Below are 23,644 nucleotides of genomic sequence, written 5' to 3'. Positions count from 1 at the left end.
AGTTGTGGGTTACCATCATCTCCATCCTCATCTCCCCTGTGATGAGATCATGTCCTCTGTTAAGACCCTACTAAATGGGATTGAATCACTTTTCTGCTGATCTGATAGAGCAATAGGGTTTGAGTCTAGCTGGACCAGCAAAGATTTTTATTGTCAGGGAATACTCTTAGGAATGCTTTCTCTATGTTAAGCTTGTGTGTCTTGCCATTTTCACCAATGCTGCTTTTAATTACCAAGTGCTGAAATTACCAGTTCCTGCACACACCTGTGGATTATTCCCATCCCTAATGTGAGGTCTTTGATACGAAGTTTAAACCTAAGAGAATGAAGTTTTGTGTTTTCAGGAGGCATCTCCTGGGGAGTTTTTTCTTAAATTTGTCCTGTCTTCTCCCTTGCACCAGCAAAAACAGCAGGAAATAGAACGCGTGGACAAGTGGCTTAAGATGCTGAGGAAATGGGGCAAATACAGAAACAGTGACAAGGTAAGGAGGAAAAGAAAGAGTGTATGTCTGGAAGGGTGGGTGTGACGATCCTTGTGATGAGTCAGGCTTTTAAAAAGCCAACAAAAAACTGGAGATCTCTGGAACATTGCCTGATTCTCTTTGTTAGTCTTTAATATTTTAAAGCTTTCCTAGAAATTTCTGGGTTACCAGTCGAGGTAGAAGTCCTGTTCTGACTTACATAGCTTTAAAAAGGGTTTCCTAAATGCTGCTGCCATGTTTGCAGTTCTGCCTCCTTATGCAAGCAGGAGCACAGCAGGGATGTTCGTGTGCCCAGCTGGCTCCCTGCCCTGTGAGAGCAGAGGGCAGGGCACACCACAGGTCGCTTCTCTGCCTCCACCTCCTGGAAATGATGTGGGAGACATGACTGATACGGCCCAGTTGATGTTCCTTGGAATTCTCCCTGGGGGAAGAATTGTTTGTCTAGAACAATACTCAGATTTTGTATTTTACTCCTAGCTGTGCCTGTGAGAAGCCACTTAGGTATTATATTGTGTACACTCTGTGGAAATCAAGGATGGAGACACCAACATTATGTCTTGGCTTTGGTGTTAAAATGAACTCTGCACCAAACACCACTTCAAAACAAAATTGTTTTTAATAAATAGTATGTGTTATATGTTCCTCTTACAAACCTCTTGAAACAAAACCCCCTTTGAACCTAATGACAAGACCCTTGCTGGGTAAGGAGAGGAGTGTTGTATCTGACCTGCTCTGCTTGTGGCACTCTGCACAGGAATGGGCTGAAGCCTGGCCTTGCTGCCATGGCCTCTGATGTTTAGCAGGAGGACTGGGATGTTTACCTGCATTGCTTCTAGCTCCTGCAGGGAGTCTTTGTGTGAAATTTGAGCTTGGTTAAAAGGCCTATGTAGAGAGAAATATCTACATAGCTGTAGGGGCAACACTGAGCAGAGCACCCTCCTTGCCCAGCTATCAGGAGTCATGTCCAGTTCAGCCAGCCAAAGACCAACTGTAGTCTCACTCTTTAAAAAAAAAAAACAAACCAGAAACAAAATCATCTTCATGACAGCAGGGATGGGGTGGAGGTGGGCTTGGGGTTTTATAATCCATCTATTCACTTCAGGGTGTTCTAATTACCTTGTTAATCAGTGCGGCTCCACAGGCAAAATTGGAGGCTCTCCTGTGACTTGGTTCTTTCTAATTAGAAGTTAGCACTAATTGGTTAGTGACCTTGTGGGTAAACCATCAAATTCCAGTGGGGTACAGGGAATTCCTTCAGGTCCTGGAGGGTGTTTGGGGTGGGTAATGATGAGTGATCTTAGCACACTTTGGCTTTCCTGGGTCAGATGGTGGGGACAGGCAGGATCCAGCATGACTGCAGTGGAATGGTAGCGATCTCTGATCCCTGTTTTGGATTTCCCTTGATAATTAGTGGGGGTGTTAAGCTGTAGCTGATGTCGTTCAGACCTGCTGGATGGCGAAGGGTCAGACTGGCAAGTGGGTTTTGAGGGTCTTTGGGTCAGAAAATCAGAAAGCTCTTGTTGTAGAATAAAAGATGTTATAAATAACAGCCTGTAAATAGTCAATGACTCTTGGACACAGAGGTGGCATTGTCCCATGCTGGGAGACCGGAAATGGCCATCCCCTCTCCCAGCAAACAGAGAAGCAGTGCTTGGCCCCAGGCAGGGAAGGAGCATCTGGTGACCCTGGGGAGTAGAAAGGAGCTTTGGTTTCAGTTGTGTCCAGCCTAACACCCACTGCCTTGCACCAAGGCAAGTGCAGGCTGTAAGGTCTGTAGCAGCCACACACTGTTAAATGCAAAGATGCTGAGAGGCACAAAAGAAGTGTGCTGCCTTTTAATAAAAAAGAGTAAAATTAGATTGTATCCTACACCTAGATGTGAACCCCATGCTCTTGTGTCAGGAGCATGGAAGCTACTCAGATATTCCTGCTGCCGCAGCTGGATGCGGTTCAATTGTGGCATTTCAAGGACCTTATGCTGTGATCACAGTCATGTCAGAGGGCTGTGTGTTTTGTTCTAGCTAAAGTAGATGTGACAAGCCCTTGATCTGATTTTTCTAAAGCAGAGTGGGTTGGTTTTGTTCCTTCTCTGAGCGCTCAGACTGCCAGATCTGCATTGTATGTTTCCTTCAGGTTTGTTTCCACCACTTGGCTGACACGATTGAAACTCAAATGTCACAAGACAGCCTCTGTGTTATTTTAACAATGACTAAGGTGTCATCTTTGAAAAAAAGCTCTTATTGAAAACAAGAACCTTCCTTTTGATGTTAATTTTGATATGCTGTGCTTTATTAGAGAGGAAAAAAAATCTTGTTGCAGGAACCACAATCAGTTTCACAGGGAAGTTGCCCTGACTTTGACTCTGCTTGAATGATATAGAAACCCATCTTATTTTCCAGACTGGGTCTTCCTGGACTTCAGGGCCAACCTTTTCGGTCCCTGTTCACATGCTGGAGCTGGCAGACATCTGATCATATCTAGTCCTTGATGAAGAGGGACTTAGCAAGCAAGCCTTTGCGTTTTGCAGCATCTTAGTATCTGATTGCGGCTTAGGTTGTTGTCTCATTTTCTGTGTTGTGAAATGTCAGCAGGTGGAGTGAGGTTGTGTACCCATCCAGGACACTGACCCCAAAGCAGCCACCTGTCAATGGGCAAGAAAGCAGCTTTTTCACACCCTTGACATGAGCCACCGCCAGAGAGCAGCAGGTTTGGCTTTTTGTTCCCCCACCTGCGGCCTGTGTGCATCCTTGTGTGCTGCTGATTGCAGTCTGGGTCTTGTGACTGTCACAGATTATAGGAAATAATGCTGGAAAAAAAGAGGGGGACCTTTTACAGTTTCTTACCTAGAATGGCCTGGCTAGGAGCTGAAATAATTTCTGGCATAACCTGTTTCAGGATGAGCAACAAATAGGATTATCTTAATTAAAGTAATGCCCTGGGGCTCCCTGTGCTCATCATTGCCGCAGATCTGTCTCCATCTCTGTTCTAGACACATTTTGTAACAACCTGATTTAATTTCAGTAGCAAGATCATCAAAAAGCGACACCTAGCACAATTCCTCATATGGGTGGGGTTAAATGATGCAGTGGTGCCATTTTCTGGCTGAACTTCCACAAGGGAAAGGGTACAAAAATAAAGGAGTCCATGAAAGGACGACATTGTTTTGCAGAGTTAAGGTTTGTCAAACCTGCAAAGAAGTGCTAAACTGTGTTATTCAGGGTTCAGCAGAGGGAGGCTCACATGGTCTGTCTCCACTGTGATTTGAATCCAAGTTTAAACACCAGCCTGACTCTGCTGGGAAGGTTAGGAAATGGCTAGTGCCATGGAAGAATCTACACAGTTCAGGCAGCACAGTTCTGCAGATAAAAAAGGCTGTGCTGTGTGCACTGCAACAGCAGGATAATTTATTCATCATAGCCCTGAAATGGATTTCAGCCAGAAGCATCAGTCATAGGAGGAGGCTGTGACCTCTGCATCATTTGCAAGCTGCATCTTGCTGCTGGCCATGTGGGATGGGACCTTTAGAGAGGGATGTTTTTGGTCATAGATGTCTGGCTTTAGGCAAAGCCTGCCTTTGTGCAGGGGGGAAGCCTTGTCTCTGCTAAGGTCACGGGAGTGCAGGGCCCTTAATCCAGTGCATGCCAGCAAAGCGGTTTAGGATGAATCAGAGATCTGTATGGACTGACACAGACCCCCAGGAGTGAACAGTCTGCTAATGCCAGGGAGAGCCAGCAGACATTTGTCGTGCCAGGGCTGGCTGAAGTCACATCTCCTCCCTCAAATGCCGTGGGAAGGAAAGGGGGTTGTGTCTGGGAGCTGCAGGGTGACTCGCCTGCATTTTTTTTTTCCATTTTGGAAAGGCAAGTGGCATTTTCCTCTCCTCCAAAGGTAGCCTGGGCAATAACTGTAAATGCCTGCTCATGGCCCACCAGCTTTAGGATTTAAATTTGCCCCTGCTTTGCTGGTACCCCATCAGGAATAGCTGCATAGGCTCCAGCTGCAGGCACCACAGCTGAGTTGGGAGCAATCATTAACCGTATGGAAAGAAAGCCATGGGTGCTGATGTCCAGTCTGCCAAACATCCTGCATGGCCACGTCATCAGTCAGCAGGCTTTGTGGTACTGAAAGGAAATCCTCCACTCCAGGTGAAGATTTGCACAGCTCAGTTCCCCTGGTGCATCACTGGTAGAAGATGTTAAGAAGTCCTTTCTCTTTGGAAGGATCACTCTTTGAGCCCTAAAGGAATTGATCAAGGGGGGCTGCCCCCACTTTAGGGTATTGGAGACATATACTGAATGTATGGAAAGGCTTGAAAGGGATGTTGCCATGTATACCCAAAATTTGGGCATTGCCCCTGTAGTCTCTTCCTGGTGGTCGATGCACATGGCTGAGAAGTGAACAGTGACAGACTCCAAAGTGTGAAGGGGAGCTGCAATGTGCAATTCTGCTTTAAAAATCAACCCTCCTCTCCCAAATCCTTTTTAATTTCAGTCTTTACGACTGCAAAAAGATGTTCTGTCTTTAAAGGCAGTGACTCCATCCCTCTTATTCAAGACCTAGAACAATTGATTGGGTACTTCTCAGAGGAGATTGCTGGTGCAGGAAGATGGAGCTCAAGTCTGTACTTCCATAGTCTTCCCCATCCTGTCTACTGCAAAGAAAATATCTGGGCAGGGGAGAGATAGGGATGGGGTGATGATGGCCTCTGTGCCATGAGCTTTGTATGTTGAAACCTGGAGAGGGAAGATGATACCGGAGCAAAATGGATCTATGGATCATCCATAGATGATCCTATGGCAAAACCTGGAGCAAGTTTTAGACACTGTGGTTTCAGTCCTTGGCTGACACAGCCTTTCTACTGTGTGTCTTGAACCATTGCTTTGACCACCAGCATCTCCCTTTATGAAGCAGAATGGTGTCTGTTCTTCTTATCTGTGCATTGGTCTGTCAGCCTGCATGGAACATGATCTAGGTGCTCTCTTCATATCTGAAAGGGCTGAGCAGTCTATAAGAGACAATGAGGGTTCTTTTTGACTGTCATGTGGTACAGGAGTTATCATCACATGCTGCCTTACCTCTGTCGTTTCATCTCATCATAAATACTGCTTGTATGGTAACTTCCCTGTTTTCCTTCAAGTTTCATGATGAAGAAAAGTTGCTCATTTTTTTCTGGGTGACTCACAGCTCTGGTGTTTTATCACTTTCATGTCTGGAGGTGGTGGGAGGAGGAAAGCCCTTGGATAAATAACAGGAAGGCATTTCATTTCAGTTTCATCTCAGCTTGTTTGTGCCTCCCCTGTTCCTTTAGCACTTGTGCAAAGAAAATCACTAGAGACATTTACTATACGCCACTGAAGGTTGCACTCATTAAAGTATAACAATACCAGCTCTAGAAATTTAAAACAAAATTATTTCCTTCCCACAGACCTGAGTGTCATCATGTGCCTTGGCAGCTGTCAGTCAATCTCTCATAATCCATTGGAAATAAGTAATCTTCTCTGAATTAGTGTTCTTTTCAGAATTGGTACATATTCTAGTTTCTTGATTCCACCTCAGCTTTTGCTTCATAAAGGCATGAGTGCTTGCAGGAGCCAGGCTTTTGTGGGCACCTACTACTTTGGGGATGTGGTTCATCTAATCCTATTGCTTTGTGTCTCTTGATGCATTGTACCTCTTTCATCCTGATTTAATGACTCTTGGGAAATGAATCTTTCATCTGTGGGGATGAATCTGTCCTACATGGTATGAAGGTTTGCTGTCCTTAGAAGCACCTCATTTTATGAGCCTTTGGGTGTGCAGATGGTGAATTAGTGATGTCACACTTGGAATGCAGGTTGCTATTGAACAGGATGGTGGCCTTCCATGGGCATGTCTTGCTGGTGAGGTTGCTTTTAGGGGACACCTTTTATTTGGTGCATACAGAGGGAAGGACAGGATCTGGTAAAGGATTTCTGCAGGATTTGGTCCTGGCTATGCACTGGACTGTCACAGATGGTGCTAAGCAATGCCTGGGACAGAGCAAGCATTTGGGAAGTTCTGAGGATGGCGTTTTAAATGTTGAATGTCCATTACACTTTCAGGATCAGGATACATTACAGACACTTTCTCTGTCAGCAGAAATACTAAAATATTTATTGTAATGGAGTGGAGTGGAAAAGCATTCTCATCAACATCTGGTTCTCCTGGCCCTACAGAGTAATCTTGGCATTTACTACAGAGTTATTTTACATACTTTTTTTGACCAGGACAGTGGTGTTGATTCCTTGCTGTCCCCTAGCCTGTTTACTTGAAGCCCACCTCCTGGTCTTGTAACTCTTTGGGACAAGGGCCACCATTCCTGGGTTTTGCCCTTGGTAGACACAGTGCTGCCAAGAAAACAGTGAGTGAAGGAGGAGTGTTGGTTTGTGCTCATGGAGGCTGTGAGCCAGCACAGTGCCATGGTTAAGGTCTTTATGTCCTTGTGAGAGTCTGGCCTTAAAAGTCAGGTTGGAAATAAAAGAGCTGGTGGTCCGAGGTGGGTCTGAAAGGAAAGGAAAGAGAAGCAGATATCCATCTGGGTGTGGCAATGGCAATGTGGCAGGCCCACATCCAGAAAACCTTCTGCTAGGATCTTGTGCTTCCCTGGGGATTGCAGGCCTTCTCTCACATCAGCCTGAATTGCGTGAAGCAGAACGCCCTATGGAAAAAGAAGAGGCATTTTGAAGGTGGCTGGATGTATTTGTACCAGGCAGTGACAGTAGATCCAGTTGATTGCCTAGTTGGGCACTGCCCTTCTTAGCTCCAAGCTCATTCCCATGACTGGAAGTCTGGCACCTCTGTCCCCTCCCAAGGTATTGCCTGGTTCTGAGGGAGCCCCATGAGGCAACAAAAGTGCCCTCCATGGCTGGAACTTGGGCATGTACCACAGGTCCTTCAGTGTACTGGGTCCTCAGGAATCTGGAGGAATGCTGCCATGGGTTTTGTAGTGCAGCTGAAAGGCATTTCACAGGTGGGATGAGGGAAAGTATTCAGAAAAGGATATTTTTCTTTCTTATGAAGCTTTTTCTTTTAATGGAAATAGTCAGCAATGGGAAAAAAGCGCTTTTTTCTGTTTTCCATTGAAATTTAATGGGGACTTTAAGACAAGTAAAAGGGAAGAAGCATCTGTGAGATGAAGTGAACAAAGACCTCTCTCCTATGAAGACAGGTTGAGTGGTTCAGCCTGAAGAAGGGAAAGCTCAAAAGAGAGCAGGTTTAGATTACATGTAAGGCAGAAATTTTTAATCTGAGGGTGGGGAGAGGCTGTCCAAAGAAATTGTGGCTGCCCCATCCCTGGAAATGTTCAAGGCCAGGTTGGACGGGATTATGAGCTGTGTGGTGAAGTGAAAGGTGTCCCTGTGCATGGCAAGAGTGTTGGAACTAGATGATCTGTAAGGTCCCTTTCAACCAAACTGTTCTATGACTCTGTAGTTCTGTGATTTTGAGTGAGTCCTTGTCTTTGATGGATGCAGGTACTCAGCTCGTCCATCAGATCAGAGATGCCCTCTCTGCACCAGCACAGGGAGAGGAAGTGAATGCCTGGGGTGTCTACTCAGATGGTTGATATCTGCAGCAGCAAACCATGGAGAAAATGTGTTTGCCACCAGCAGGACCCAGCTAACCTTGCCCGTGTTTTCCTCGCTGCAGATGTGCCGGCGTGTGTACAAAGGGATCCCGCTGCAGGTGCGAGGCCAGGTCTGGTCGCTTCTGCTGGATGTCGAGAAGATGAAGAAGGAGAATGAAGGAAAATATGAGGTATGGGTTCTACCTGGCAAAGGCAGCAGGAGCAAGGTGATAGGGAGGTTAGACTGTTTGATGAAGCTGGTTTGGTGAGGGCTGAAAATGCGAATTGTATCAACTCTTTGTCCATGGGTTTATATTAAGCTGGGGTTTTTCAGCATGTTAGCTGGCTGCTTTCTATGATATGCTGCTTCCATTTATTCTGCTGGAAGTTGGGAGCAAAGCTGCTGTCAGTGTTACTGCATCTTTAGAGAAGGATGCAGGGAAGAGCAAGGAGAAGTTTTCCATAGGCAGCATGTGGAAGCCCTCGGTGGATAATTAACTTATTTTCCTACTTGCATCATGTACCAAGGCAAGGATCAGGATGCTGTGGAGACAATTATTTTTCAGAGGCAGGAGGCTGAGTGCTGCTTCCAACAGGTGTTTCTACAAACCCCTGCCTGTTAAGCGGGATGATGCTAACACTCATTATAGTTAGTCAGGCGTGGATGTTACTGCTGAGGCGCCGCGGGGATGGAGGCACACACAGGGCTGGGGGACAGCAGGCTGGGCTCCCCACAGGAAGCACAGATAAGGAAGCTCTCCCAGCATGCAGATTCAAGTTGTGCTCCCTCCCGCAAAGCTGTGCTGCACGGGCAGGGAAGCAATCCAAACAAATGAAAGTCACAAGGAGTTTATCTGTGCTCCAGAGGGGTCTGTGCTAAACAGGAGCTTCAGGGATAATAGGCTTTGCTGGATGCAAACCCTCTACAAGATCATCTTAATCTACCTCTTCTTTGGTGCTGCCTGCTGCCAGTAATTAGCTCTCCCCTAATTTCCTCCAGAAGAGGCTCAGTGCAGGTCCTGGATGAGGGGTTTTGCTTTCAGGAAGGGACTAAGCCTCAGCCTCAGACCTGTGTCCTGGAGGGACTGGTTCCAAGGCCACCCCATTTTTCCCCAGGGCATAACCCATGGCATAAAAGCCTGAAGGCTACCATGGGACATTCCACACTTGCCTTTGACATAGGTGTGATGCTCTGCCTCCCTGGAGTTTGTTAGCTGCAGCTAGAAGGCTTGAGGGGAGCTTGAAAAGGCAGCAGGAGAAACATACTGGCCATGGGGCAAAGCAGATGCATCCTGGCTTTTACTCACTGCTTTGTACAAGGTCTTTGGGATGGGACTTTCAGCTCTCCAGCCTCTGCTCCACCACCAGCTTGCAGGACTCACAGTGCTAATGAGCTCAATAGAGCATCTGTGGAGCCCTCAGGTTATTTACACGAGGGAAAAAAGGAGAATAACCCATCCTGTGTTTCTTTTTTAATGTCTGCACAATTAGTAAAGCCTTCTGGGTGCATGGAGGTGACAAAGTGCTGTGTGATCGACCTGCTATTCATATGCAGTGATTTAAAAATACCCAAAGTAGGGTATTTACAGTCTTTGGGAGATTTCTGTGTTGTCCTGGCAGGAAAAACAAGAGGGCCTTTAGCAGGAAAATTTGAACTGAAGTGACCCCGTGCACATGAATAGTCATATTCTCTCAGGTAGTCTGCCTGCTTTATAGAGGGCAAGAAGCCATAGGATACAGAGACCACAGTATTTACAGCAGGGAAATTATGTTGTTCATCAGATCTTCCATCATCACTTTTATCCTCACTTGTCCAGTGCAGGCAATAATTCAAAATAGCCCCTGTACTGTTGCTCCTCCATACAGCTGCTTTCAAGCTTGGAGTTAATATTCCCAAGATGCTGTGATTGTCCTAAGTGTTGGCTGTGCTGGACACATGTGGGTGCTGATGACCTTCTGATGTTCCCCAGAGCTGATGTGGCCACCTTGGGAGGTCAACAGCAGCCTGGAGGTGCCTGGTATAGGCTGATGAGCATTCATAGGATGGCAGCTGCTGGAGCAGATGATAAGTGTCTGTGCAGATGTTCTATTTTCTGTCTCCTTTGTAAACCAGAAGGGGTCCTGACCCTGGGCTCAAGGCAAGTTGGGCTTGCTGCTCATATCTGCAGCCTCCACCCTGCTGGTGAATCTCAGTGTGCCTGAAGATAGTCACAAAATGTATTTTCTTCATGCAGCAAACCCTGGAGACATTAAAGGAGGGAGGGCATGATCACTGGTGGTATCTAAAGGCTGTGAGATGAGATGCTTAGCTATAGTGGTCCTTGCCTGCATTACAGAGCTGAACAGTGCAAATAGGACTGCAGTGAGATTTGTCCATGGAGCATCTTCATCTTGGGGCTCTGAGGGAAAAATTGTTTGAGGTGGTCTTAAATGTCATTTGAATTACCATTTTTTTTGCAGTGGACTTCAGTCCTTTTTCTATGTGATGCTGCCTTAAATGATTAGTCATTCTAGGGGGAACATGGGGATTCTTGGCTTTGAGTTTAGCTTCTGTTCTGGACTCTGCCAGTTTCTTAAAATTTGTACCAGTCCAAGGGAATATTCCAGGACTGCTTTTCTAGTGGAAACTCCTTCAATCAAAGATGATTTTCTTCTGCAGGGAAAGTAGTAGTTGGAGATCACAGAGTCTGTCATAACAGTTTGGACTTTATTATGATTGAGTCTCTGAAAAGCTGAGAGTGCTGCATACATCCGTGTATTAGTTCCTTAAGGATCAACAGTGCTCGCAGTGCTTTATGACAGCCAGCCAGGCAAAGAAATGAAAATAAATCAGAGTGGAATTAAATTGGAAAAGTTCTAGAATCTGAAAACTTAGTATCTGCATTGGAAGATGGGTGAAGGCTGGATTGGCAGCTGCTGTCTTAGCATGTGAGTGTGGGGTCATCCCTTCTCCCTGGGCCAGTGGCACAGACAGGGGGTCAGGGGCTCACCTCCAGGCTGCAGTTCATTGCTCACTGCAGGACATCAATGTGCCCTACTCTGAATAGCTTTGTGCAGCTCTCGAGCTGCTACTCCTGCTGCAGGAATCCTGCCTCCTCACTGTGTGGAGATAGGTACAGGCTGAGATGGGGTCTGATTCCTGCCTCATGTCTGCCCCTCTCCCTTCCAGCAAATGAAAGAGCAAGCGAAGAGTTTTTCATCGGAAATCAAGCAGATCGATTTGGATGTTAACCGCACCTTCCGAAACCACATCATGTTTCGGGATCGCTACGGTGTGAAGTGAGTATGGAAGGCTTCCCTGGCTGATATGGGTAGTCGTGCCAGTGCAGATGTGAGGCATGAGCTGGATGGGGTGGCCAGCAGTCCCCTTGCTCAGAGCAAAGCCATCTTTGCCTTCTCCTCAAACCACACCACACAGCGTGACCCACAGGTGCTGGACCACTGATTCTCTCTTCAGAGAGGTCCACACTGGGGCAGGCTCAACACCAGTTCTTGAGCCAGCAAGAGCGTGTTGCAGCACCTTGTCCCCCAGGGGTCAGAGTTGCAGAAGGCTTGGTTTGGGATGATGGGGTGGGCCCATCAGGATCTGGGAGGGATAGGGTCTTCACGACAGATGGGGTTGGAGACATTTGACAAAGTGACTTTGTCACTGGGATAAGTCACTCCTGGCTGGCTTACACAGTCTCCAGGGAATAAGCTTTCTGGTTCTGTGAGCCCTGCTCCCTGCAAAAGCCTTTAGTACCAGCTGGTTGGGTGTTTTCAGAATCTTTACTCTCTGTGTGTATGCACTGTTGTGTTCATGAAGCTGGAGACCTCATGCTCAGGTGTTTCAGTATCCTTCTTTTTCCCCAGGCAACAGGCACTCTTCCACGTCCTGTCAGCATACTCGGTTTATAACACTGTAAGTAGTAAGTCCAGTTAACATGAAGAGCATTATGCTTTATATTTTTTTAATATATATATGTTAAGATTTAAAGAAAAGCATTATAGATGTGTGTATTTGTGTAGACATACATATTTTCATGTGTGTATATGTGTAATAAATACGTATTTAACCAGCGGTTGTAGGGAGAGCTGCAAGACTCTCAGGCAGCACAAGAATCTTTCCACAGTTGTTTCATTCCCTTGTTCATTTTGTCACCTGGTAAATGACATCTGGCAGATTTAGTTTGGGTGAGTGTCAGCAAAGAACAACTGATTGCCCTTTGGCTTTTCAGCAACACTAGCCTTCTGGCAGTCTGTCATGTTTCTGACTTCTTGTCTTACACCAAATGGCATCCTTGTTGAAAACACTTATTTACTACAGCAAACTAGTCATTTTTAGCTGAAGGACATAGGCAGAATAAGCTGAAATTAGCAGCTGAACCTACTGTCTCCACCTCCAGGAGGGTACAGTTATCCCAGAAGATGCTCAGGGGGTTAGTTAAGGAGCCTCCCTCATGCCAGATAAATGCTTACCAGATTTATTTACTGTCTAATTACTTTAGCGCTCATATGGCTGAAGGAATCCAAAACAGCATTGGAGCCACATGCTGCTTGTCATCCCAAAGATAGATTGGACATAAGGAAGACATTTTTTACAATGAGTGTGGTGAGGCATGGAAATAATTGCTCAGAGAAGTTGTGGATTCCCTGTCCTGGAAGTGTTCAAAGTCTGGATAGGGCTCCAACCTGGTCTGGTGGACGCTGTCCCTGCCCATGGCAGGAGGGTTGGATGGGGTGATCTTCAAAAGGTCCTTTTCCAACCCAAACTATTCCATGAGTCAGTGATATGATAAATGCTGTAGACATGTGGGCGCTGTGAATTTGGACATAAACAGTAAAGACTTTGCAATGGGACAGACCTTGGAAGAGGAGAAGGAAGCACAGACAGCTTTAACATTATGGTAGGCTCTGCCAGCATGGCAGCACGTGTGCCCCTCTTGACTGTTGCAGGAAGTGAGCTACTGCCAAGGGATGAGCCAGATTGCAGCCATCCTCCTGATGTACTTGAACGAAGAGGATGCGTTCTGGGCGCTGGCACAGCTGCTCACCAACCAGCGCCACGCCATGCACGGTGAGGCTGGGCTGGGGGTGGGACGGGTCTGGCAAAGGAAGGGAAGATTGTTCAGGTTGGTCAGTAGAGCCTTGTTTCTCCTCACTTCTTTGTTTAATTAGAGCGGGTGAGGCTTAACTAACTTGTGCAGCCTGACTGAGGAGCTAAACTTCACTCTTGGAAGCAGACAAGTTCTTATCAAAAAAACCCGAGTTTTATCCGCCTGAGCTTTAGTAATTAACACTTTCACAGAAGTGCTGTCCTCCCTCCAGGATATCTTGCCCTTGGCAATCAATTAACTCAAGGCTATGAGTTCATAAGAAGTCTCACAGAAGTACATCCAAGAGTATCCACACTAAATGTGGATGTAATTCCACTAAATGTGTGAAGTATTACTTTACTTCAAACACATTAAAGATCCTTTCATCTTACTTGTGGTTAACAGTAATCTATGCACAGAGGGTTATTTCATGGGCAGAGAGCTAAACCTTATGGCTTGATAACTTTGGAAAGTCTTAAATATGTGTCCCACTAGATTACAGGGCACTGCACAAGCTTGTGGTGTTGAAACATCTTCAGCTTTTCTCTGAACCGTGGTAAGCACTGAGGTGTGTTCAGAGAGCTCTTGGCCAAGCCAAAAGGCAGGCAGGCAGGCAGGCAGGCTGTGGGAGCTGTGTGGGCCTGCTCCATGGAGCTGGATTACAAGGACCAGCTGGGCCTGGTCTGAGGGTCTGTTGCCCAGATGGGGTGAGGGGTAACTTCTGGAAAGGAAGGTGTAAAGGAGGTAGCTGGGCACCCTGCATTTCAGCCAACTTCAACAGGCAATGCAAGAGATGAGTTTATAGAACATCAGGCCATCCCTGTCACTGCTGCAGAGCTTTCCTGATTTTTTTTTATTTCTCTTGTCTTCTCTTGTTAAGGTTTTTTCATTCCTGGGTTCCCGAAGCTGCAGAGGTTTCAAGCGCACCATGAGCAAATTTTAAACAAACTGTTCCCCAAACTGAAGAAGCACATGGTATCTCTTTACTATCAGTCTTCCTATAATAATGCCACATTTTAATGATAAAGCAGTTCATATAGTGTTCTGCCAAACAAATGCACAGCTGAACATATTTCTAACCATGTAGGACTGCTTCAGCTGCAGAGGCCTGCATTTATTAAATGGTTTTCCCAAATCTTGCTGAGGTGAATGGTTGGTAATCATTTGCTTGCTGGTCATCATTAGTGGAGCGACTGCTAAAATTCAAAGACTTCCCTAAGACAGCCAGGCAAGAAGGCTTATAGAGCCTGCAGCAGGAGGAACAACAGTGAGGCTGGGCTGTGTTCTTACACCAGCTGCAAGGCCCAAAGGCTGATGGGCCTGGAGCTGGTCTGTCTGGAGTTTTATTTCTGTAATTGTTAGCTCCAAGTGCTTTGCTGTTAAGTCAGGAGGCACGTAAGATTTGCTGGATGTTTTGTTGCTTGCGCATGTCCAGTTGCTTTTCTCTCTAGCAGATGGTACAGGCCCATTTGGTGGCTGCGGGAGCATCTGCAGGGCACACTGACTCCAGTCTAATGTCCAGGCCACTGTTTTACAGCACCTGCTCTCCCCTTTTTTTTTTTTTTTTTTTTTTTTTTTTTTTTTTTTTTTTTTTTTTTTTTTTTTGCCTTGCCCCCCTTTGCATTTGGTGTAGACAGCTGGTGTTCAGTGGCTGGATTCCTAAAGTTTTCTAATGCTTCCAAGGGGCTAGGTGGCCCCCATCTCCAGAAAAATGTGTTTGTATTACCATCATTTGCAACAGCTCTTGCTTCATGCTGCAAAGGGCTGTAAAAGTGAAACAAAGCCATGATAGGTTTTCACTTAAATTATAGCCATGGCCGGGGAGGGGATGGGAATAACTCAGAAAGCTGCTCATCCCTCCTGCTCCTGAAGGCTCTCCAGGTTTGCCAGGTGCACAGCACCAGCAAAAAGCAAAGGCTGGAGCTGGCCATTCATCTCTTCAGCTTCTTCCTCTTCCCATCCCCACTGCTTTGTTGGCTTTGCAGCAGAGGTCATGTCAGCTCTGCACACATCCCAGCACTGGGCACCAGATGGAAAAGTGTTAGACAGAGGTGGTGATGGTGAGGTTTTTAAGAGCTTTCCTTAGCCAGTCAGGCTGTCCTGCTCCTGCAGCAGCCATGCCATGTAAACAGGGTGGTGTTTCCAAAGCTGGCTTGACTGTGCTCTGAGAGACTTGCATGGGAATTGCTATGGAAACAAAAATGGTAGTCTGCAAGGAATGGAGTGGTTTGGGTTCCTGGAAGGCTTTTAAAATCCCTGGAGTAGGTATTAGGCCAGAAAAGCTTCTCCCACAAATCCCTCTCCAGTGCTATGGCTGAAGTCTGGCACATCAAGGATCAGGTTCAATGGATGTCTTGGGCAAAGAACTAAAGCAGGGCTTCAGCACTGATGTTTAAAGCAGGGGCTTTGTTGGGAGACAGGAGATGAACCACAGTCACATCCTGCACCCAGACCCTAGAATAAGTCAGCCAACCAACCAGCCTCCCTCAAAGCCTTATGAGCTGCTTGAGCCTCCGGTAACCAGCCTGGTGAAATGCCTGTCTCTCTCTGCTGTCTTCCCCCAGGACAAAGAGCAAATGACTACTGGGATTTACACAACCAAGTGGTTCCTGCAGTGTTTCATTGACCGGGTAAGGATGCTCTGGGGTTTTTTGCTGCTCTGCTATTTGCATGCATGGTTAATCTGCCTATGTTTTTTTGTAAATATCATACTTTGAAGAAGATGTTAATATTTTATAAGGTGGGATATTATGCACACTCTCATAAGGCAAAAAAAAAATTAAAGGGAGAAGCTAAAAGTAACTACATGTCACTGATGACAAGCCAATTCCTGCTGCCTCATCACAAGCAGTCGCAGGGAGATGGCTCAGCATCAGCAGTATAAACTTCAGAGTCAGGAGAGATCTTTCTCTTGCCCACTGGCGCTATTGCAAAGGCAATTAACCTCACTTTGACTCTAGAAACAATATAGAAAGAAGAAGAACTGGGGGCACAAACCTCAACAAATTGCAGTGCATCAGCTGCAGGCAAAGGAGCGGATTGGGACTGGAAATGTGTGAGTGTGAGAAAATTACCCTGATTTGTCCAGAGCTAACTTGCTAGTCCTGAACCAAGACTACTTTATTTTTAGGGTCAGCATTGTGCTTACTGGACTTGAATGCAGTGTCCAGACTTGCTAATATTTAAGACATCTTTGTGCTCCATTCTCAATTTTCTGCTGCCATGTGTTCTATAGAACAGTGGAAGGCCTCTTCCCTTCAAGAGGGAACTCATTGCTTTTTCCACACTGTATAAAATGCAAAATCCGTTTAACTGCAGTAGCATGTTGTAAGAGCTGCAGTGGTCTGTTGTGCCAAGCTCTGGAGAGTCAGTGCAGTATCCTAAATTTGAACCTAAATGTCTCAGTAGGATTAACAATAATTTCTGTGTTGGTTAGGTGCCTTAGGTCTTTGCTGGGAGGTGTGGGCTGCTGCATCACTGTGGGTATCAGTTCAGTTCTGTTTGTCAGATTGGGTCTGGGTGCCAATGAAAACCTCTTTCAGAGGTGTTTTTAGCAGGCAGAATTAAGCCTTTATATAAGAAAGACCTCTTCTTTGGACACCAGATGAATGATTTTTTTATGCTTGGTGATGCATTATTGCACTTTCAGACCTATCCCATAAATAGCCCTTCTGGGAAATCTGGATGGATACAGGAGTTGTTTTTTGCTGTCACAGGGCTGAAAGATCATGGTACTCCCTCCAGGGTAGGGGAATCCACATGGTAGCGTGCTTGTGAGGAAGTTTCTCTATTTTCTGCATTCATGGATAGGTTTTAAATATTTCCCTGGCCATCCAAGTTCATTAGCTTTAAGGCAAAACCATAGATAATAAAACACGTTTTTGTGTTTAAGATGAATTCTTGACTTGCAAAGCCTAGCCCTGATGTGTGTTTTTGTGCAAGGTAGTGCAGTGATGGCAGCAGCCTCTGTCTCATCCTCCCATTTGTGGTTTGTTTGTGTGTTTGAAACAGACCCCATTCACTCTGACCCTGCGGCTGTGGGACATCTACATCCTGGAAGGGGAGCGGGTGCTGACGGCCATGGCTTACACCATCCTCAAACTGCACAAAAGTAAGGTCCCACCTGGCTGCATCACCTATGGCTGTGGTGGCACCGTGCTGGTCCTCCCTTGTGCTGCTGACCTGGAAAGCTTTGCTGGCCACTTCCATCCTCTTGGCGTCCTGCGCTGGCCACCAAAGGCAGTCCAGGGGAGGAAATGAGGTGCCACAAGGGTTGACTTGGTTTGCTCAGCACACAGAAACCACACCTGAAATGCTTCCAGCTGCATCTTCCTATGTACTATGCCCCACAGATTGCTTTTAGGGGCAGTACAGACAGCAGCCCGTCTATCTGCAGAACTTTATGTGGTGGCTCAACTGAAAACTCTGTAGAGAGACAAGTAAAGCCATTAATACACTTCTAGAACGATCAAAACCTGGGGGTTTTTGCATAACATTAAGGCAGTGATGTTTCTACCACGAGATCTTTGTAACTTTGAATCCCTTCACTCCCATAAGTTGATAGCCTTGCTGTGTCACTCTTTTGACCTTCATCTGGAGCAGGAGTGCATGATGAGAACTTTGGGCCAGCAGAATTTATGGGACTGCATGTGTTGGCTTCTGCAGCCACCCTGTTCTTCCTTAATTTAAATAAAGGAAGGCTATCCGTAAATAAATCTTGAAGTATCCTATTTGTCTGCAAAAAGTGGGAAACTGGCAGGCAGACAGGTGTTTCAGTTTGGCTGTGAAATCTCACCTCCCTGAGGAATTTGTAGTGCGGGTTGGCATCTCTTCCTACAACCCATTCCTGCCTGTATCCCACCCCTGTCTGCAATCTTTGTAAGGGCCAGCACCTCCTCCTGCATCCCTGCCTGCTGGGTGGTGCAAATTGGCATTCCTGGCTGGTGGTGGCAGCTGCCGGCAGTAGCTGATCAGCCTGACACTCAGGGCCTGTCTCATGGAGCTTTTCCTCCTCCTAGAGGCGTTGGTGAGAACTTCCAGAAATGGCCCGAAACCTGCATCCTCATCAGCACAGCTCCCAGCCTTGCCATTGCCTGCCACTCAGAAGCTACTGCTAGGTGGCATGGATATATATGTGTATTAATGATCCTGAGCAGTAGTGAGAAGGTGGGAGGGAGGCAAAAGTGTTCAGGCTGTCTCACTGGAGTGGGAACAGCAACAGAATCCCAGATAAAACCAGTGTGGTGTAACCCACACTTGTGCTACCCTGAAATTTGTCTGTGCCACTGCCATTACTTCTTTCTCCCATCCCCCAGAGCGTTTGCTGAAGATGACACTGGAAGATTTACGTGAATTTCTGCAGGAGAAAATTGCTGCTTCCCTGCAGTACGAGGACGACGCTGTCATTGAGCAGCTGCAGGTGTCAATGACTGAACTGCGCAAGATGAAATTTGACCTGCCCCCACCAGGTGGGTAGAGGGGAAGGTGGGCAGCCCAGCAGGGACCAGAGCATCCCACTCATGTGGCTGGGAGCCAGGGCAGCCCAGAGGGGCTGGCATCTGTTGTGTGGAAGCATCTGTCTTCCTCACATTCAGGGCGTGCAAAAACAAACTGATGCACAGTTTGGGTTTTATTTTGTTTTCTCTGCTTCCAATGCAGCAAAGCCTGAGGAGTTTCCAAGGAAACCCCTGGGCCTGGAGCTCTCCCTCAACCCAGTAGCCATAAAGGAAAATGCAGCGGCCAATGGCCAAAACGGCCGGGTGGGTGAGCACACTCCAGACAGGGAGCCCCACCCCCACAGAGTTCCTGGCGCACCAGGAGGAATGACCGTGGTGGAAGCGAGGATTCCCACCTTCCAGGGTAGTGAAGCAGCTGAAGCAACAAACGTGCCTGTTTCGGATGGGCGGCCACCAGATGAGGAGGGTCAGGGGGAGCCCATCGTGGATGGGCAGCCATCATCTCTTCTGAAGGCAAGCGAGACGCAGGCCCAGCAACACCTCCTGCCCACGGTCCTGCCTCCAGAGCAGCCTCCTCTTGCTCCTGGCTGTGCCCTGGTGGACCATGGAGTCTCCCACCAGGTCCCGGCTGAGCACAGCTCCTTAGATTCCTCTCTCCAAAACTGGCCGGCTCCTCCTGACTTCAGCACCGCTGAGCTTTCTGCTACGGACCAGGCAATGTGGCAGCCAAACCCCACTGCCCCGCCAGCCGGAGAACAGGCATCTTCCCTGAGCAGAGTGGCAGTGCTTGAAGCAGCCCCCCATCCTCAGCCAGCCAGCTGCCATCGGCTCTCCGGAACTTCACAGGGCGATGGCTCCCCCGAGAGCCAGCACGGCGAGGAGGCGGCAGATGAGAGGCACCGCAGGGCGGTGCTGCCGGACAAAACGGGCCTGAAGCGCTCGGCGTCCAAAGCTGCATCCATGGGAGAGCTCCTCAGGCTGCAGCACAACGGGCTGGGCAGTGGCCCCGGCGCCTCCTGCTGGCCTGAGGCCGTGGGCGCGCTGCCCGCGCACAGGCAGGCGGGGGGCAGCGTGCCCGTCTTGTCCAGCACAGAGCCTGAGGCAGCAGCGCTGGCCGAGGGCTGCCCCGCCCAGCGGGCACCGTCCCCTGCGGTGGAAGGGAACAGCCCCTTCGTCGTTATCAAAACCACCACTCCCCTCCACCTGGCCCATGCCACAGAGCAGGACTTCTTGAACAGAAAGCAGGTGGCATTGCCTCTGTCAGAGACTGGACATCCCCTGCCTACCACCACCACGCTGCCACCTCTTGCGCCAGACCCAGAGGAGGCAGAGGGACAGAAAAGCCTCCAGAAACCATTAAATGCACTGAAAGCCCCACGACCCCCGCTGAGCCCCAAACCAAAACTACCACCGCAGGTTGCCAAATCCCGCTCAGAGAACAGTTTCCTTTCAGGCTCTCCTTCCCTGGCAAAGCTGCCCAAATCGGTGACGTTCTAGTGGGGATGGGGAAGTTAAGGGAGGAGAATTGGCTTCTAGAGAAGCACCCTTGCCCCATTTACAGGCTCCCCTTCTGTCAGCAGGGCTGTCGGGGTGACAGCACAGCACCATCGCACGTCAAGCTGTGCTTTGGTACGAGTGCTCAGCGAGGAGACAAAGTGGTGGCCACCAGTGCTAGGAGACACCAGCAGATTGGATTTGCATGTTTCCTATGGACAAATTGGAAAATGCTTTTGTTTTTTTGTTCCTCAAAGCTCCCTGAACCCCATCACCTGGGGGAAGAGGCAGGGCTGGTGAGTTTGTTGCGTGTTTTGTCCTGCTCCTGTCTGCTGTGGGACTCCACGACCAAGCAAGAAGGCACAAGGTGTTGGAGTCCAAAATGCTTTCTTTAAAATGCCCCATTGGTGCAGCCACAGCATTGCTTTCAAAGGCCTTTGTAGCAATAGATCTTTATTTCATTTCCCAGACCTGCAGTTGTAGGCAGCAGAATTTCCAGGCAGTGCCATGGCATTCTGGCAGGATACAGGCAGCCCGCTGCCCCCTCTATGCAATTCTACAAAGCAGTGCCCAGCTGTATCTGGCTCCTGCTGCTGTGGTGGATGGTGCTCAGGAGGACAGATTTAACAGCTGCTGAGTCCCTGGGACATCTCCTTGGTGGCACCCCAGTGGGGGCTGCCAGCAGAGTGGTTCTTTTCCAGGTTCTCAAGGTGACAAGGACAGTGCTGAAGGTGGAGCCTGGTCTCTAGGGCTGAGTGCCCTTTCTGCTGGCCTTTCCTTCACAGGGCCATTGCGGCGAGCAGGCTCGCTGCCTTTGTGTTCCCCAAACAGGAAAAGGGGCTACTGGCTCAGGAAACCTGCCTGCACTACCGACCTGCTGGAGGTGTGATGGTGTCTAATCACAGTGCCCCAGATAAGTCCACTTTTGCTTTGAGTAAGTTTAATGTCGGAGTGGAACAGTCATAGGAATTGGGGAAGGGGGAGCACATCACCCAGAACCTGATCTTAGCCCTTCTGGTTGAGCCCACACAGAATTAACAATAGGAAGGAAACTTGGACATGATGGATGCCCACTTGCCCTTTATGCACCAAGTGCTAGAGGCCTGTCCATCTCCTCCCCATCCCAGGGTGCTGCTGCTGCACAGCCCAGGCCCTTGGCTGGAGGTGTGCAGGGATCTGTGGGGACACCCCATAGAAAGAGCTGGTCCAAAATTCTGGTTCCAGCATCTACTTCACCCTTAGAGGTGAAGAGACTTAATCAGAAAGGCAGATCAGTGAAAAAGCAGGAACTAGTCTAGATATGCAGGATTTGACTTTGTTGTCCAGAAGGGGTAACTGCAAGTGCCACCTTAGATGGAATTGCAAGTGGGATTCCCAATCCTTCAACAGTGATCCTGGGCAAAAGCCCCTTTAAGTTCTAAGGAGACTTGGAAAACTGTTTTTTTTAATCTCACAGGCTGCTTCAATTGCAGAACCTGATCTAAAGCCTACCTGAAAGCCCATCAGAAAAGTCCTGCTAAATTACTTTGTGGGTTCCAGGAACTGGACTTGATGATCCTGGTGGATCCCTCCCAGCTCAGCATATTCTATGGTTCTATGATTTATCAGGGTTTATTTTGCCTTGTGTACGTGTGGTGGTTTATGTTTGCAGCAGGGAGTGTCGAAGGGAGCACTGGATCTTTGGATGTAGCCAGCCAAACCACAGCACCCTCAGCTTTCATTGGAACCCCAGCTCTGTCCCAGGCCCCATCTTCCACTGAGCCTCCAACCTTGCTCATCCTCTCCCTCTGCAGAGCAGGGATAACCCTATCAGCTACCTCGCAGGGGTGCTGTGAGGAGTCAAGCGTTGCTGTTTGAGGGAAAGTGCTCTTTGAATGTTCAGTATTTGTGTTTTGAGACACCACAGGTCCTTTCTAGGACAATGGTGCTTGAATTGTTTTTAATTTAGAGTGTTTATCCATAACTGTGCATAGTTAAACTTACTTGTGTGTTAAAATACCTGGGCAGTATTTCAGGACAGATATCCATTGCCTTTTGCTAGCAGCCCACTGGCCAGAGGAGCTCACTGGGAAGCAGCAGGAAGCATCTGAGAGCTGTTGGTCACATTTGGCTTGGCTTCTGTTGCTTGGGGCTCTGTCCTCTCCTTGAAGCCCACACAGGACACCTTCTAATGCATCTGATGCAAGAGCTGAGACCTCTTTCCCTTTGTTTTAACCCATTTTCCCTCATTTCAGGCACACAGCCTTTGCACATCATGTTGCTTGTGCACCCAGACTCCTCACTCACTATGTCTGGGATGTTTTGCAGTATTAACATTTAAAAAGGTGGTTTGCTCTAATTTTGGAGAGCTGTCAAATGCACAGTACTCATTGGTGCACGATGTTCAACGTGAGTTTTGACAAGGCAAGGTGTGGGGGTTGACCTTCCCTCCAAGCCCTAATGGGAATGAGCAGCAAGGTCCTCAGTCATCTTCAGGCCTAGGGGAACAACCAGCAATGTGCACTGCTGTCCTTGGTGTGATGCTCTCACTTGAACACATCAATGCATGATCCCCAAGGAGATGCCTGCTCCTTTCTCCTCCTCTGCCTCTTGCTGCCAACAAAGCTGCAGCCATGGTGGGTCTGTGGCAAGGCCTGGCCCAGCCTCAGCTCTGTGGCTGGAAATAGGAAGGGAAGGAGAAGGATGAGGGTGGCAGCTCAGCAGGACAAATTACCTAACCCAAGCCACTTGCAGCCCTGCCCAGCCCCTGCAACAGTCTCAACCCCTGAGCAAAATCCACTCTTACTGTGAGCAAATGTGGGAAAGCAGCTCCCTCCATCTTTGCCCTTGCAGCCCTGAAACAGCACTGGCCTTGCTGCCTTCCATGCAGAGGTAAAGACCTGCGCTGTGGGTTTGGGGTTTTTAGGTTTCGTTTGTTTTCCTTTGTGTTGTTTGTTTGTGATAGAGCACTTTGCGTGGCTGCAGCACCGGCAGGCAGCAGGAGCCACAGGACCCAGCTCCAGCAGGAGCTGGAGGTTGAGGTTAGGGTTTCTTGGCCATGCACTTTGAGAGCCTGGCTACCATCTGCTTTCCTTTTTATTTGCTATTCTTGTTTACAGCGTGGAACGCTTCTTCCATGACTCTTTCTAATGTATTAGAATTATTACTTTTAAGAAAAAAACATTTTTATGTCTGCTTTTTTTTGTTTGTTCAGTTTGGTTTTTTTAAAGGAAGGGGGTTTTGGGGAAAAAAAAAAGTCAAATTGCTCCTTTTTATGCTGATCCAAACTGTCCAGAGTGTTTGATGCTGTGTTTTACTTGGTTGTAATAATAATGGTTCAAGAAGTTTAGCATAAAATCAGACTCCACAAGGTTTCTTACAGGAACAGAAGCTGCACCAAGACTGGTTACCTTCTCCTGCTGACTTTTAGCTTGGTTCACTGGCTTCAGCTGAAACAGGTCCATCCTGCTCCATCTCTGCTTTCCTCTCTGGTCTTCTACTGTAATTAAATGCAGGCATTCCCAGCAGCAGTGGAAAGAAAAATGCTCCTTTCTACTTACCACCATCCTTTCCCAG

General features: G+C 47.8%; 1 protein-coding gene across 1 annotated transcript in view; it reads left to right on the top strand.

Annotated features, from left to right (window-relative positions):
• Positions 1-23,266, top strand: part of LOC134551107 (USP6 N-terminal-like protein) — a 76,447-nt gene extending 53,181 nt beyond the window's left edge. The window contains exons 7-16 of the mRNA XM_063398272.1: positions 402-482; positions 8,148-8,255; positions 11,234-11,343; positions 11,917-11,965; positions 13,000-13,120; positions 14,020-14,114; positions 15,704-15,769; positions 17,151-17,250; positions 18,455-18,607; positions 18,798-23,266. Coding sequence (XP_063254342.1) covers positions 402-482; positions 8,148-8,255; positions 11,234-11,343; positions 11,917-11,965; positions 13,000-13,120; positions 14,020-14,114; positions 15,704-15,769; positions 17,151-17,250; positions 18,455-18,607; positions 18,798-20,092 — 2,178 coding nt within the window. The 3' untranslated portion in view covers positions 20,093-23,266. The remainder of the gene's footprint in view (positions 1-401; positions 483-8,147; positions 8,256-11,233; positions 11,344-11,916; positions 11,966-12,999; positions 13,121-14,019; positions 14,115-15,703; positions 15,770-17,150; positions 17,251-18,454; positions 18,608-18,797) is intronic.
• The last annotated feature ends 378 nt before the right edge of the window (positions 23,267-23,644 follow it).

This window comes from Prinia subflava, chromosome 5, assembly GCF_021018805.1.
Source record: "Prinia subflava isolate CZ2003 ecotype Zambia chromosome 5, Cam_Psub_1.2, whole genome shotgun sequence".
Lineage (NCBI taxonomy): Eukaryota > Metazoa > Chordata > Aves > Passeriformes > Cisticolidae > Prinia > Prinia subflava.
This window is presented reverse-complemented; position numbering and strand designations above follow the sequence as displayed.